Source organism: Lissotriton vulgaris, chromosome 11, assembly GCF_964263255.1.
Source record: "Lissotriton vulgaris chromosome 11, aLisVul1.2, whole genome shotgun sequence".
NCBI lineage: Eukaryota > Metazoa > Chordata > Amphibia > Caudata > Salamandridae > Lissotriton > Lissotriton vulgaris.
The window spans coordinates 538,404,944-538,420,601 of record NC_141699.1 but is presented as its reverse complement, the minus strand read 5'-3'; the positions used below and the strand labels follow the sequence as shown (position 1 = coordinate 538,420,601).

At 46.2% G+C, this 15,658-nt stretch overlaps 1 protein-coding gene across 1 annotated transcript; it reads left to right on the top strand.

Moving 5' to 3' along the window:
* Positions 1-686: 686 nt before the first annotated feature.
* On the top strand, positions 687-15,245 carry DKK4 (dickkopf Wnt signaling pathway inhibitor 4). Its single transcript, XM_086944784.1, has 4 exons — positions 687-980; positions 4,900-5,050; positions 10,375-10,533; positions 13,877-15,245. The coding sequence occupies exons 1-4, from the start codon at positions 870-872 to the stop codon at positions 14,125-14,127; spliced, it is 672 nt and encodes a 223-aa protein (XP_086800910.1). The 5' UTR covers positions 687-869; the 3' UTR covers positions 14,128-15,245.
* Positions 15,246-15,658: the final 413 nt, after the last annotated feature.

Below are 15,658 nucleotides of genomic sequence, written 5' to 3'. Positions count from 1 at the left end.
TTCTCGTGTCTCTGCCGCCATCTTTCCTGCTCCCCAGCCTTGCCTGTGTGTTAGGGGTCCGTCGAACGCCGCAGACAGGTGACTCCACCCCTGGGTCTCACCCTCTTCATCACTAGGACACCAATCTGCCCTATAACACCCTTCCCCAAGCCATGCCTGTTTCACTAGGGTCAACTCGACACTATTGACCGCTAACCCCACTCCTCTCCCCCACACCCCTCGACCCCCAGCACCCCCTCTACTCCTCAGGTGCGGGACCGGCACAGGTGAAGCCCCCCTTTCATCCTGTAACCGACGGAAACTTCCACAAAATGTTAACGGGTTGTTTTGGGCTTTTCAGGCGGAAAGGCAGCAACCTTTTCAAGGGGAATAGGACTCCTCTGGCGGTGAAACAGGCGGATGATAGAAGACCTTTCTGACAGATTAAAAGGAAGTGCTCTTGATCGGCTGTGTCTGTTAATACCCACATCCTGCCCTCTCCCTCCCGCCCCCACTCCGTGTCCTTTTAACTCTCTTTGATATAGTAATTATGAGGCGGCTCTCTGCCCTCTAGGAGCTCGTGTTTGTAGCTGTTGATCAAAAAGAGGTTGATGTGTGTGTGGGTGGGAGTCAGGTGAGCAGGAGGAGGAGAGGGTTCTGACAGCAGCAGGGGGGCTATAAATATCCTGGACACCTCTGCCTCTCACACTCCCGGCACGAGGGCACAGGTGCTTGCAGAGTACTTCCAGCGCGACTTTTTTGTGGCTCACCGGGACCCCCTGTTGCATATCTGCGATAGATAGCGAGGACCCATCTAGCAAGCTCAGTCGACTCCAACGGAATCCACCAGAGGGCGCTGCCTAGCAAACTCGAACGCGTCTTTCTACAGGATGGTCTGCGTCCTACTTTTGGGCCTGGCATCTCTCTACTGCCCGCTGAGTGCCTTAGTCTTGGACTACAACACCATCCGCGGATCGGCAGAGGTGCAGGGCAGTAGGAAGGTAAGAGCATGCGCCAACTGACGGGTGAGGGTCTAGGGCAGGGTCTGGGACACCAGAGCAAGGGATCTGTGCCAACTGAGAGGTGAAAGATTGAGGTAACAGAGACGTAGGACTCGAGGGCAACAGAGGGCTAGAGCTGTGTTATAAATGGGAGATAGGAACTCATGACAAAAAAGAGGGGGTGAGTGGTGAAAGAGCTGGAGTGAGTGGTGAAAGAGAGGGGGCGAGTGGTGAAAGAGAGGGGGCGAGTGGTGAAAGAGAGGGGGCGAGTGGTGAAAGAGATAGGGGGAGTGGTGAAAGAGAGGGGGTGAGGGTTGAAAGAGAGGGGGTGAGTGGTGAAAGAGATGGGGTGAGTGGTGAAAGAGAGGGGTGAGTGGTGAAAGAGAGGGCGAGTGGTAAAAGAGAGGGTGAGTGGTGAAAGAGGTGTGAGTGGTGAAAGAGAGAGGGTGAGTGGTGAAAGAGAGGGGGCGAGTGGTGAAAGAGAGGGGGCGAGTGGTGAAAGAGATAGGGTGAGTGGTGAAAGAGAGGGGTGAGTGGGGGACGAGAGGGGGTGAGTGATGGAAGAGAGGGTGTGAATGGTGAAAGAGAGGGTGTGAGTGGTGAAAGAGATAGGGTGAGTGGTGAAAGAGAGGGATGAGTGGTGAAAGAGAGGGGGGGAGTGGTGAAAGAGAGGGGGGAGTGGCGAAAGAGAGGGGGTGAGTGGTGAAAGAGAGGGGGTGAGCTGTGAAAGAGAGGGGTGAGTGGTGAAAGAGAGGGCGAGTGGTGAAAGAGAGGGTGAGTGGTGAAAGAGGTGTGAGTGGTGAAAGAGAGAGGGTGAGTGGTGAAAGAGAGAGGGTGAATGGTGAAAGAGAGAGTTGAGTGGTGAAAGCGAGGGGGTGAGTGGTGAAAGCGTGGGGTGAGTGGTGAAAGAGAGGGGTGAGTGGTTAAAGAGAGGGGGTGAGTGGTGAAAGAGAGGGGGTGAGTGGTGAAAGAGATGGAGTGAGTTATGAAAGAGAGAGGGTGAGTGGTAAAAGAGAGGGGGTGAGTGGTGAAAGAGATAGGGTGAGTGGTGAAAGAGAGGGGTGAGTGGGGGAAGAGAGGGGGTGAGTGATGGAAGAGAGGGTGTGAATGGTGAAAGAGAGGGGTGAGTGGTGAAAGAGATGGAGTGAGTTATGAAAGAGAGAGTGTGAGTGGTGAAAGAGAGGGGTAAGTGGTGAAAGAGAGGGGGTGATTGGTGAAAGAGAGGGGGTGAGTTGTGAAAGAGGGGGTGAGTGGTGAAAGAGAGGGGGTGTGGTGAAAAAGAGGGGTTAGTGGTGAAAGAGAGGTGGTGAGAGAGGGGATGAATGGTGAAAGATAGGGGTGAGTGGTGAAAGAGAGTGTATGAATGGTGAAAGAGAGGGGATGAGTGATGAAAGAGGGGTGAGTGGTGAAAGAGAGGGGATGTGGTGAAAGAGAGGGGTGAGTGGTGAAAGAGAGAGTGTGAATGGTGAAAGAGGGGGTGAGTGGTGAAAGAGAGGGGGTGAGTGGTGGAAGAGAGGGGGTGAATGGTGAAAGAGAGGGGTGAGTAGTGAAAGAGTGGGGGTGAGTGGTGAAAGAGAGGGGGTGAGTAGTGAAAGAGAGGGGTGAGTGGTGGAAGAGAGGGGCTAACTGTTTCAAGTCAAGTGAGGGTATATGGAGCCATAGGGAAGCCGTGACCTTGGGTCGCAATAGGGAATGAGGCGGCAGCCTGAGCGACAACAAAAATTAGGGTACTGTATGGATAAGAGGGAGTTGGGATATGATGCTGAGGCAGCAGGAAGGAAATGGAGTGGCAGCAGCGGAAGTTGATTGTGTAGTCTGGGGCAGAAGGAATGAAATGGCATGGGCAGCAGAAATGGAAAATGCACGAGACAACAAGAAGGTGGCAGTCTAGTCACCGGCAAAAGTGTGCAAGCGCCTTGTCGTGCACTACGCTTGTTGGGCTTTCGGCAGCAACAACACCGGGAGCTAATATGATTAGTAAAAGGAAGGGGGGCTGGTGTTATGAACAGCAATAGTTCTGTGCTAGTACACAGGAGGGTACAGTCGTTAAGAAAGGCAAGGTACTGGTCTCGCTGCAGCAGGGAGGAGAAGGACCTAGCCTGAGGTATCAGCAAAATAAGAGCATGTGATAAAAGGATGGTACCAGCTTTGTACCGGGCCTGGTCTGGGGGCAGCAAGAACGAAAGAGCCTAGCTGTGGTAGTAGGAAAATCAGGGTGTTTGACAGGAGGAGGGTATAATACTTTTCTTGATTTGAAGGAAGGTAACAGCACTGGACAACAGAGAGACTGGGGCTCGCCTTGGGCTTTGCTCCAGGAAGGGATCGTCCTGGTATAGGTACATGTAGAAGGGCTTCCATGGATCAAGAGGAAGCAGGATAAGTGTCTTCCTCGAGCCATTATTGGCCACAACAGAACACTTTGCCTCAGATTCTGAAAGGTGTTACGTAACACAGCGCAGCGACGAAAGAGGCTGCGCAGTGTGACAGGGAGAGAGCACCATATTCACAGAAATATGTCTCTCTCCTTAGTGCTGGCGCTTATTTCAGCTGTGTGCCGGGCACACACCTTAGAGCCATATTGCTAAAGGACGTACCTGAGTCTACCATAGGTTTTGTTTAGGAAGGAAGTACAAAATACTCTGCCTAGACAAGTTTAAAACCTAGGAAGTAGGAATAGAAAGGAGAAATAAAAATATTTCCCCTTTAACACCTGCTTTCCAGCAGCGTTAATGTTTTGGCTTTAAGCCCTGTCTACTAATGTTAGGAGATAGGGTTTAGTATAAAAAAACATGGGTGCTTGCATGGGAACGGCCATGTAACGTCCTCTTAACGCAAAGTAATGCAACGCAGCATTTTGCATTGCTTTGCATTACTTTTCCATACAAACCAACACTAATACCAATTAGCGCTGGGTGCATATTTACTAGAAAATGATGTAGCACGGCGCTGCAAGCCATCTTGGTGCACCAAGCTGCGTCATTAGAAAAGTGCAGGGATGCGGTGTATTTACAGCAAAACGACGCAACCCTGTGTTTCCCTCTGTGCCTGCGCACAATTGACTACCTAGTGCCAACGCAGGCACACTTGTACCATGATGCAAGGGTGCCTGCATTGCAGGGATGATTGTTTTTGTGCAGGAAGGGTTAAAAACAATCATTGATGGTGTTTTCCTCTTTCTATGTCTGGTGTAGAATGCAGCACACATAGAAAGAGCAAAAAACAATTAGAAATAAAGGTATTTCTCCTCGTTGCGCCACTTCAATCTGACGCATTCCCATGTTTACGAACCATTATTAATCTGGGAATGCCGTAGAATCCATGGATGTTGCGTGAGAACACCCACATCAACACCCATGGAATGCCCCTTTCACGCAGAGTAATGCGTGAAAGGAGACATATTTACAGGCAGGGCGGCTTTGCGTGGCCTTGTAAATATGGCTCAGTGTTGTGCATCACCGGAGCGTCAAAAAAAGGGAACCTCCAGTGGCGCAGTGGCCTTAAATATGACTTCAACACTAATACCAATTAGCGTTGGTTTGTTAATCCCCAAATAGGTTTAGCGTGGGGTTAGCATTACAAAGGTAACGCTAACCTGGCAGTAAACCTTTGTGAATGTGGCCCCTCATGTTGTTTTTCCCTAAAAATCTAATTGTCTGCCCCCACTGACCCTGAAAGTGACGGGCAGTGAAATGGCGTGATTGATTGGCAATGGAGCGAAGGTCATAGCGGTGGCTAGTGGGGTGGATTCATTTGTAGGTACAGTGCAGTGAAAAAAGGTGTGGCACAGGGACGGTAAGTATATTGCTGACGTCAGGGTGAGTGCTGTATGGAGCCCTAGATAGAGGCGAGTAATCCTCAGAGTGAAGGTTGGGGCTCTGTGCACACACCGTTCCCTCAACCCAGGTCTTTTTCTCCGCAGGTCTTCCCGTGCCAGGCAGACCGGGACTGCAGGGACGGGCAGGTATGTCTACGCTCTGACGGGAAGGCGCCATCCTGTGTCACGTGCCACCACCTGCGGAGACGATGCCAGAACAGTGCCATGTGCTGCCCGGGTATCCAGTGTGTAAACGGTAAGGCCACTCTTGGTGCATACCCAACTGGGCAGGGATGTGGGCGGGCGTGGCGATGGAGGAGTGACTGCCAGAGAAAGGGACAAATGTGACTGGAGACGACGGTTGCTGTGGTGTAGTCCACTGAGCCACTGGCTGAGAATGGATCATGGGAGGCATGGCACTGCAAGAAGGAACTCCCAGCGCGAGGCGAGACGGTTCAACGGCTGCCACCGTTGAAAGGTCTCGCCTCGCGCTGGAAGGGAGGGGCACGTCACCCGAGCAGGGCATTGGCGTGAAGCTGGCACGAGCTGTCGCTGAAGCAGCTTGATGCGGAGAGGGGAGACCAGTGACTGTAACGGATGTTATCAGGGAGGTGGGCATGGCTGTAGCAGGGAACTGGCAGAAGAAGATATGACAATGGTATTGTCACGAAGGGGGGAGACCTGGGACCGTAGCTGGGCACAGCCAAGGAGAGCAGAAGTGTCACTCAATGTTGAAAGACACAGTGGGCTGATGATTCTACCACGGAATGGAGGAAGATCTGTATCTAAAGCAAGGGATTAGCCAGAAAATGAAAATAGCCCGCACTTTGGACCACAGTTCTGATGGCATCAAGAAAGGGCAAGCGAACTGGAACCTTCCTAGAAGTGCTGCCTTGTCTCTTTCATCGGAGCATCTATACATTCATCCTTTCACCCTTCGATTCACCCTCTGATATCCGCATTTCACTTTTACCTTCTGTCATCCATTCGTTCATCATTCAATGTTCACTATTCTTTCCATTCACACATCACCGCCTATGCATACATCCATCCACCCATACATTCACCCTTTCACTTACACATCCATCAGTAAAGGCATTCATCCACCCATTGTTACTTTTTGCCATCCATCCACTCATATTTCCATTTAGTCTGCCATTCTTTCACCAGTCCATCCGTCACCCTCTCAGATGTCTGTTTAATCTGCCATCCTTTAACCCATCCACCCACCTCTCCATCCATCCATCCATCATCCCAATCCCAATTACTCTTCATATCTTTCTTTTCACCCTTCCTTCCTCCGACATTTCCTTCCTTTCAAACGTGCATTCTTCTTTCCCTTTTCTATTAACACTTGTTTCTTTCTTTCATCCTTAATGAGTTAACTGAGAACTTAAGTACGTCAAAGTGTAGACGGATGCAACCCTTGAAATGCGATTTATCAGGCAATGCAAGGAATCATTGCTTGGCTTTGAGTGGCTTGATAAATCCAGAGTAACGCAACACAGAACAAATTGCTGCATTGCGTTACTCTGTCCGAGAGAAGTATCCCATGGGGTTTGTGTGGGTGTTCCCAACAAATCCCATGGATTTTGACGTATTTCCAGGTTTACCATAAGTGGTAGACCTGGGAATGCTGCAAAACTGCTACGCCCCCTCTGGTGAGGAGTAACAAGGAGAAATATGTTTATTATAGTTGTAATATTATTCCTGGGTATAGGCTTTGTTCGGGGGGCTGGAGATCATTGGTCACTGGTCTCCTGGGACTGGGCTATCAGAAGCCCCACTCGCTCTCCAAATTGTCACTGGTCTTGAAGTATTCACGATCTTGGGTTACTCTGCCAGACAGAGACTTGGTAGAGTCCTGGCCCTGCATGACCGTACAGTGCACCAAACTTTTGTCCTTTCAGTACGGAGTGGTCTTCACGTAACAAATAGCGTTGTACGCTACACAGAGACGCTTTCATTGTGTTACTTCTGTAGACAAAGGTTGAAAGTCGATGCTGGTCGGACCACAGAAAAATACTATTGCAAGTGGTGGAAATTTAAACAAAGTTTATTCCATAAATCCCCCTAACGAGTTATTGAGAAATTAACAGGCCTCATGATCTTCAGCGCAATCCCAAAGCAGTTAGTGTCACAATGGTGTTCTCAATGACACAATGGAAGTTCTTGGTCTTCTGGTGAAGTGGCACTAAAAAAGCTTTTCTTGATGTGCACCTTTGTAAAAGAGCACTCAAACATGCCTACAACAGATGGCAGAAAAAACACAATCTGAGATGGAGTATGTGTCAGGGTGTATTGTTTATTTCAGGGGAAGTGTCATGAGTCACTTTGAAAACAAAACCCCTTCTAAGAAAAAACATGTAATGTTTCAAGACCATCATTAGATAGCAAGATTATGCACAGTATGTTATCTACATCAGAAAATGCTTCGAATGTACAAAGTAAAGCAAAGGGGATGATGGACAGAGTGTTGAAACTCAAACTCATGGCAAGCACTCACCCCCAGTCAACTGATCTGGGTTTAATCCATCATCATTCTTTAGCTCACTCAGCCACCCCAGTTCAGACATGGCCATATGCAAATCAGTCTGACCCTGTGCCTCATGGGAACAGTCCAGCCCGAACTGCCAAGCCATGTCTTCCCTGGACTGGAAACAAGCATCCTGGGACCGGTTTCTGGCTAATAAGCCATCATCAGCCAGGCTAGCTTGAATCCAGTGGCAAAGTGAGCAAGGGACCCACGTCTGGGCATACGCAGCCAACTTAGGGCGAACAAGGCGAAGCAAAGGGGATGATGAATGGAGTGTTGAACATTGTAAGCACTCACCCCCAGTCAATTGATCTGGGTTTAATCCATCATCATTCTTTAGCTCACTCCGCCACTGGATTCAAGAGAGCCTGGCTGATAAGGGTTATGAACCCGAAACCGGTCCCATGATGCTTGTTTCCGGTTCAGGGAAGATATGGCTTGGCAATTCAGACTGGACTGTTCCCATGATGTCATCCCTGGACTGGAAACAAGCATCCTGGGACCGGTTTCGGGCTAATAGGCCATCATCAGCCAGGCTAGCTTGAATCCAGTGGCAAAGTGAGCAAGGGACCCACGTCTGGGCATACGCAGCCAACTTAGGGCGAACAAGGCGAAGCAAAGGGGATGATGAATGGAGTGTTGAACATTGCAAGCACTCACCCCCAGTCAATTGATCTGGGTTTAATCCATCATCATTCTTTAGCTCACTCCGCCACTGGATTCAAGAGAGCCTGGCTGATAAGGGTTATGAACCCGAAACCGGTCCCATGATGCTTGTTTCCGGTCCAGGGAAGATATGGCTTGGCAATTCAGACCGGACTGTTCCCATGAGGCACAGGGTCAGACTGATTTGCATATGGCCATGTCTGAACTGGGGTGGTGGAGTGCGGTAAAGAATGATGATGGATTAAACCCAGATCAGTTGAATGGGGTTGAGTGTTTGATTTGCTCAAGCGCTCCATCCATCATCCCCTTTGATATCAAATATACAAAGGCGTGTATTTATGTAGAACTCACTTAGTGAAACACCTTGCTGGCCTGCTCTGTGTGACAGGGAAAGGACAGGAATGCCCCGTATTTAACACAATATGGTGCATTTCTGCCTTTTCCCAACGCTGGCGCACAATGGGCTGCCTAGTGCCAACTGAGGCACCCTTGTGCTATGATGCAAGGGGGCCTGCGTTGCGGTGAGATTGTTTTTGTGTTGGAATGGACACCTTCCTGCACAAAAACAATCACAAGAGGTGATTCCTCTTTCTATGTGTGCTGCATAAAAAACACAATCTGAGATGGAGTCTGTGTCAGGGTGTATTGTTTATTTCAGGGGGTGTATCACGAGTGACTTTGAAGACAAAACCCCTTATACGAAAAAACGTGTAATGTTTCAAGACAAACATTAGATAGCAAGAGTATGCACGGTATGTTATCTACATCAAAAAATGCTTCAAATATACAAAATATTTATGTAGAACTCGCTCAGCAAGTCACCTTGCTGCGATGCTCTGTGTGACAGGGAAAGGACAGGAATGCCCCATATTTAACACAATATGGTGCATTTCTGCCTTTTCCCAATTCTGGTGCACAATGCTGCCTAGTGCCAACTGAGGCACCCTTGTGCTATGATGCAAAGGTGCCTGCGTTGCGGGTGAGATTGTTTTTGTGTAGGAAGGGACACCTTTCTGCACATAAACAATCACTAGAGGTGATTTTCTCTTTCTATGTCTGCTGCAGAATGCATCACGCATAGAAAGAGGAACAAACGAGGAGAAAAGAAAACATTCCTCCTTGTTGCGCCTCCCTTCACTTCCCCTGTGGAGGCATAGCATTCTGACGCATTCCCAGGTGTACAAAAGGTTGTAAATCTGTGAATGCGGCAGAAGCCATGGGTGTTACGTGGCAACACCCATGGCACACCCCTTTCACACAAAGTGCTGCGTGAAATGGGCCTGTATTTACAAGGACACGAAAAGCCACGCAGGGTGGCTTTATGTGTCCTATTAAATATGAGGCAGCAAAATGCAGCCCCGGTGCATCACAAAAAGTGACGCACCGGTGGTGCAAGGGGCTTGTAGATAAGCCCCAGGTATTTAAAGTTAAGACAATAATAAGTAAAGTACATTTTGAGCCAGCTTTGTCACTAAAGAGAAATTAACTATTTTAGGTGGATATGAACAATGTGCACATACTTTTTGCACTCACTCAAATTGAAGGGGATAATTAATTGGCCAATACTGTCAACGGTAGTAAGGAGAAGGAAAATGTGAATGACAATTTTGTAGACCAGTAGATGGGGCCTACTAAACAAAATCCCCCCATGTATGTATAACATACATATGAATCTTAAAAAAAAAAGAAGTAGTCTGACAGGTAAAACTAACTCAAAGGCCAGACCTAAAAAGCAGAGGATCAAGTAAAGGAAAAAATGAAATGCAGGGCTCAAATCAGTAAACATTTGGACAGTAAGCATAGCACAGGTACAAGACACAAAGCAGAGCGTTGATTCAAGAATACAAGCAGAGCACACATACAGGACACAAAGCTGGCGATGGAAATATGGAATACAAGCTGGCCATAAAGCAAAGCATTGATACAGGGAGTGCTAGCAGAGCACATAAACAGGACACAAAGTCCACAGTTCATGTTATCATCCTTGCTGCCACAGTGAAGGGAAGTGGTGCAGGCGTGTAATGTAGGTCCCCCCCACACCCCTGACAGTGGAGAACGTGTCCAGATCTTCAGGGGACCCATTCAGCTCAAGAACAATGAATATCTGTGCTATATGGGAGACTCGGGGAACGCATATAACATTCTGCAGGGGGGGCATCATGTTGGATTAAGCCACTGCAGCAGTGAAGGACAAAATGTGCGTACACAGTTGTATTGGTACTGATCAAGCATTTAAGAACATGGCAGATCCTTCCGCGGCCTCATGATAAGGGCCTGGATTCTGCGCTGCAACATCTGAAAGTCATTTTAAAAACTGCTCTGCTATACAATGTTTTTAGGTGGTGATAAACAACACTAACTAATATATTTTAATTCAGGTATTTGTGCAAAGCCAGATGACACAGCTGCAGTGCAAGAAAAGCAGCTCGAAGTCTATGGAAGTCCTATCTCCAACACCAAAGTAATACCTGAACTGCCAAGCAGGGAGAAAAGACGAAAGAAGAAACCAGAGAGTAGTGTACCCGCTGCCACTAAAGGTATGAGATGGGAAATCAGTATTTTTTAGTTGATTTCATAACAGCTTTTTGAAAAGCCCTGGAAACCACTTTGTGGTAACCTCAGGGGACTTTGGGGTCAGATACATAGTTGAGGGAAGAATGGTGTAAGCTCGAGGTCAGTTACCAGGCAGCTAGTCAATATAGGTATATTATCAACATACACACTCCATTAAATATGGATGCTGATACAAAGGAGATGAAGCCAAAGAGAAAAGTCAAAAGCCCCTCATTATGATTTTAGGGCTAAATTCTGATCCCTGCGCAAGCATCTTTCCACTGGGATTGGAATTGCAAGTTGTATGATCATTATCGCGCCTCTGCAGTTTTCCCCTGATAAATTTGGGTAGGTCAAACCTGCCCAAATATATCAGGCAAAGGGCTCGGAAAAAAGGCGAAATATGCAGGATTTGGGGCCATATTATCAAGAACAGCGATAACATTATCGCCGGCGGCGATAAGGGGCTTGATAATATGCCCTTGTGAATTCCCATAGAAGTCCAGGTTCACACCAGAACCTGGGCTTCTATGGGAATTCACAAGGGCATATTATCAAGCCCTTTATCGCCACTATGGCGATAATGTTATCGCCGTTCTTGATAATATGGGGTGTTAAAAACTGATATGCTACATTTTCCTACTAAAAACCTGCTATATGAAGCATTTACCATATGTGGTGAATATCGCATCCTGGAGGAATTGAGTTTACCACAAAGTAAATACCCCCTCCCAACTGTAACAAACTCATCGCGAGGTACAAAGGGTCAGGAGTACTTGAGGAGGATAAGGGCAACAGACAGTTTTAGTCTTCTAACCAGCAAGGCCCAGGCCAAGACAGGAGATTAAGAAGGCTAGTATGAGGGAGTAGTCTATCCAAGTGTGCTTGAAGAGAGAGAAGTTTTAGCATCCTCAAGGTTTGAGAAACTTAGCTTTCAATCTTACCATCAGTTGTAAAGAGTTCCATAGAGATGAGCCAAGAACTTGATGGATCCTCCCCCCAAATTTCTTTTAACGGTTAGGTCGCACAATTAATTCTTTGGGATTTACAGGTCTTAATCTTCTAGTGGAAGGTAAAGCATGAACAACTTGACCAGATAACCTGGCAATTGGCTATGGAACATTTTGTGGATGATGCAGAAGGATTTGAACTGCGCTCTTTCCTTTACTGTGAGACAGTGGAGGGACTTTAGCCTATAATAGCATGACCACACCACACTTACTCTAAACAGGAACCAGCAATATGGTCAGTCCTGGCTGAACTTTCACCAAGTTATTCAAGAAAAGAAACAACCTGGAAGGTCATCAGTTACCTAAATGTGTCAAGGGAGCTGCCCAGAGTCTGACAACCTGTGGCTTTTTCTGTTTTTTCACGCTAAAATGAAATTATATTTGTGATACACAGACAATTCTACAGTACTACATAAAAAATAGGTTGAGTGATGTGGCCTATGATTACAGGGAAGTAGCTGCTTCTTTGCAGGCCATAACGTGAGAATGGCAAAATTGGCTTGATCGGTTATTGCCACTGTGACTAGAAAAGAGTGATACAGGCAGTCTACAAATGGTTAATGTATGAAATGTGATGTACCTAATTACACCATTATCAAACACTGTACTTCTCATCTATTTAAGCAAAGTGGCCGACCTGCTTTATACCACCCAGTTAACGAGGCGATCCATGCCTATCATCCACCAATATACCAATAGAAAGATGCGATCCATGCCTATTATCTACCAAAATGCCAATGGAAAGAGGTGATCCATTCCTATCACAAACCAATAGAAAGAGGTGATCAATGCCTATCACCGACCAATATACCAATAGAAAGAGGCAATCCATGCCTTTTACCTACCAATAAGTCAACAGAAAGAGGTGATCCTTGCCTATCACCTATCAATAGAAAGAAGTGACCAATGCTATCACCTACCAATATAAAGAGGTGACCAATGCCTATTACCTACCAATAGCAAGAGGTGATCCATGCCTATAACCTACGAATATACCACTGGAAAGAGGTGATCCATGCCTATTACTTACCAATAAACCAACGGAAAGAGGTGATCTATGGTTATCGCCTACCAATATAGCAGACCAGCTTTACAAAAGTTGCTTCTAGGTGGACAGAAACTTTCTCCAGCATCAGTGGCTATTCCTAGATAGTCACCAACCTTCATTCATATAAAACCACACACTGTACAGACTAGTGCTTTATGTGTTTTAGCTGCAGGACCTCACTATCGGCCTAATTGGGTGCCTTCCATTAAAAAAAAAAAATGTTTTTTTTACCTGTTAGCACTCTGAAGTTACCGAAATGTGACATGCTGAGCTATACAAAAGTCCTCGATAAATAAATACAAATATCAGTCTAAGATTTCCTTCAGATTAAGGCGGACAGAAAGGTACTGTTTTTCTCTGGAAAAATCAAATTCGGTGGGTTACCTGATCCAATAAACATTCTCAATAAGATCCTGGGGTTAGTTGGGGACTATATCATCTATATCAGTGATGAAGTTGTTTAATGGCCATGAATGCTGGGTCGAACCAGCGATAAGAGAAATTAGTCCCTGTATTTTGGTTCCAAAGCAATATGAATGTTGTTGCAGCTTTTATTGGTGAATGAAATTTCACAATTTGAGGAGCAATTTTTTCTGATGATGGAAGAGAATAGAGAATGTCTAAACATCTCCAGTGAACTGGTAGCAAGATAACTAGAGAATGGAAGGATCTCTTATGACACGCCACAAGAATTTTGTTATGATTGAATTTATTTTCATTTTATTATGATCATATTTATTTTCAATGTGGATGTTTTTAAATTAACCAATATGCTGCAAATGTTTTTTTTTGTATAAAAATATTTATTGAGGATGTATTTGTTTCGATGTTTTTTTTAAACAAACTTTATCGAGGAACCATAGCAGTTTGACAGTGTAAAATTATCACAATACGATCATTTTCTTTTTGATCCCCATTATAGGCACATGGAAATAGTACTGCGTATTAAACCATTATACAGTGGTACATATAATGTAGCTGTAGAGGAATTGTGATCACTTAAAGGTGCAAACGACATTTTACAAGTATAATGCTGCAGTAATATTAGAACATTCATTCTACAAAGCAGAGTTTTCCTCTTATATGCTGCAAATGGTTAATGGTGGTGCAGGGGGGGACTTGTTCCCTTGTGTTATAATGCCTAGCTGAAATAAACTTCATGTTGAAAACTTACTTATGGCTTGAAAGTTAACCATCACCTTGCCGTAACCGTTTATTGGATGTAGCAACACTTTAACGGTGATGTCCTGATTTTTTCTGCTTTTTTAGTGCAAGAAGGAGAGAGCTGCTTGCGCACCCAAGATTGTGATACTGGACTCTGCTGTGCGCGACACTTCTGGACCAAAATCTGCAAGGTGGTGCTTCACGAGGGTCAAGTCTGCTCAGGGCGCAAGCACAAAGACCCTGCTCAGAGACCGGAGATCTTTCAGCGCTGTGATTGCGGTCCAGGTCTAACCTGCCGGCCTCAGAGTAGAGCGGGAAAACCAAGATCAAGGCTCCGAGTGTGCCAACAGCAGTAGAGGAGCAGGAATGGGAAGGACAATGGACATATGGAAGGGTCCTCCAAAGGCCAACAGCCCCACTCACCCACATTATTCTGTTCAACCGTAAACCCAATGCTAGTGGAGGTGACCTGCCTACCACGATGTTGTTCACGCCCTCGCCATGGGAACAACATCGGCTCTTCCCAACTAGTGGCTGAGGATTCGCTACAGCACCCAAACCATGCTCCATCTCAAGAAAGCTCAGGATCCAATGCGCAATCCAGGTTTATGATCCGTTCACCTCATTCCCCCATCACACTCAGGTTTCTGTACCCTAGTCTCAACCTCTTCCAGAAACCATACTGTTCTACGTACAGAACCACATGTTTTACAACACAAATATTCCCTGTTAGAAGCCATGACATTAAAAAGATCCTGGCCATTCCAAATAGGAGGCAGGGTTACACACCTACCTACAGAGAGTAGAAAATGGTAACCCATACATTTATACTCCTGTACTTCACGCACGATCTCTTCCCCCAATCTCCAACCCTGTTCTGTCCACTGAGATGTGACTTACGAGTTCTGGCGTTGGAGTGATAGAGTTTGTGCTCTAAAAAAGTCTCAGTTTCTTTTCTTTTCCCAAGAAAATCGACGAGAGGAAACACAGCTTTGTCGGATATTCAGATGGTCTGCGAATAATTCAATTACTTTAAAACATGTTTGGAACCGGGCTTAAAGAACACAAGTTTGTTCCTTGGAACATTGGAACCCCTTTAATGGCTACAAAGTAAGCTTGATGCTTTCAAAAAGATACAAACGCAGTTCAATTATAAGAGGACTGTGTCTTATGCACTTTGATACATATTTTTTCTATTATTAAGACTAGCAGGGAACACTGAGAGGTCAATACGATGTTATTGTAAACATAAAGCTATTCAAAAAGTTTGGTTGCAGCACACTGCAGCTTTGAGGTGCCTACAAACATGGCTGACCACACTATGCACTGCAACGAGGTTTGATTCCCTAACCAATCATTCCTCAGTCTGTTGGTCTTATCGTCGTCTAGAGCATATTTTTTCACTTTTAAAATCTTATTTCAAGATGTAAATGTATTTGTATATTCCAATAAAAGGTTTTGAAAAAAACAAAAAGCTTCTGGACCAGGAGTAGTGATTTCTTTGGCGCATATTTGTCATGGGTGAGAAGTAGTGGAGGGCCAACTGTACCAATCTGTGTGAAACAAAGTCGACCGCAGGATCAAAATGAGGGCTGAAGAAAACTTAGGCCAACACAGTCTTCCCATGCTATTCAGGACAGTGGGCCAGGCTGAGATGGCACTGGGAGTGAGTTGGCATGGCTAAGGAAAGGTTTAGATGTGGATAGTCACGGAAAGCATTATCTTATGCTTTTCTCTGGGTACCCACAAGGATGTTGGCCAAAGTAGAAGGAGGTAGGCCTGGCTTAGAGGAAAGAGTTGAGTAGGGGTTAGGTATATTACCACTATGTGGGTCACTTTTTTAAAGGTCATGGCGCTGGCATCTCGCGGTTGGAGAGAACTTAAAAT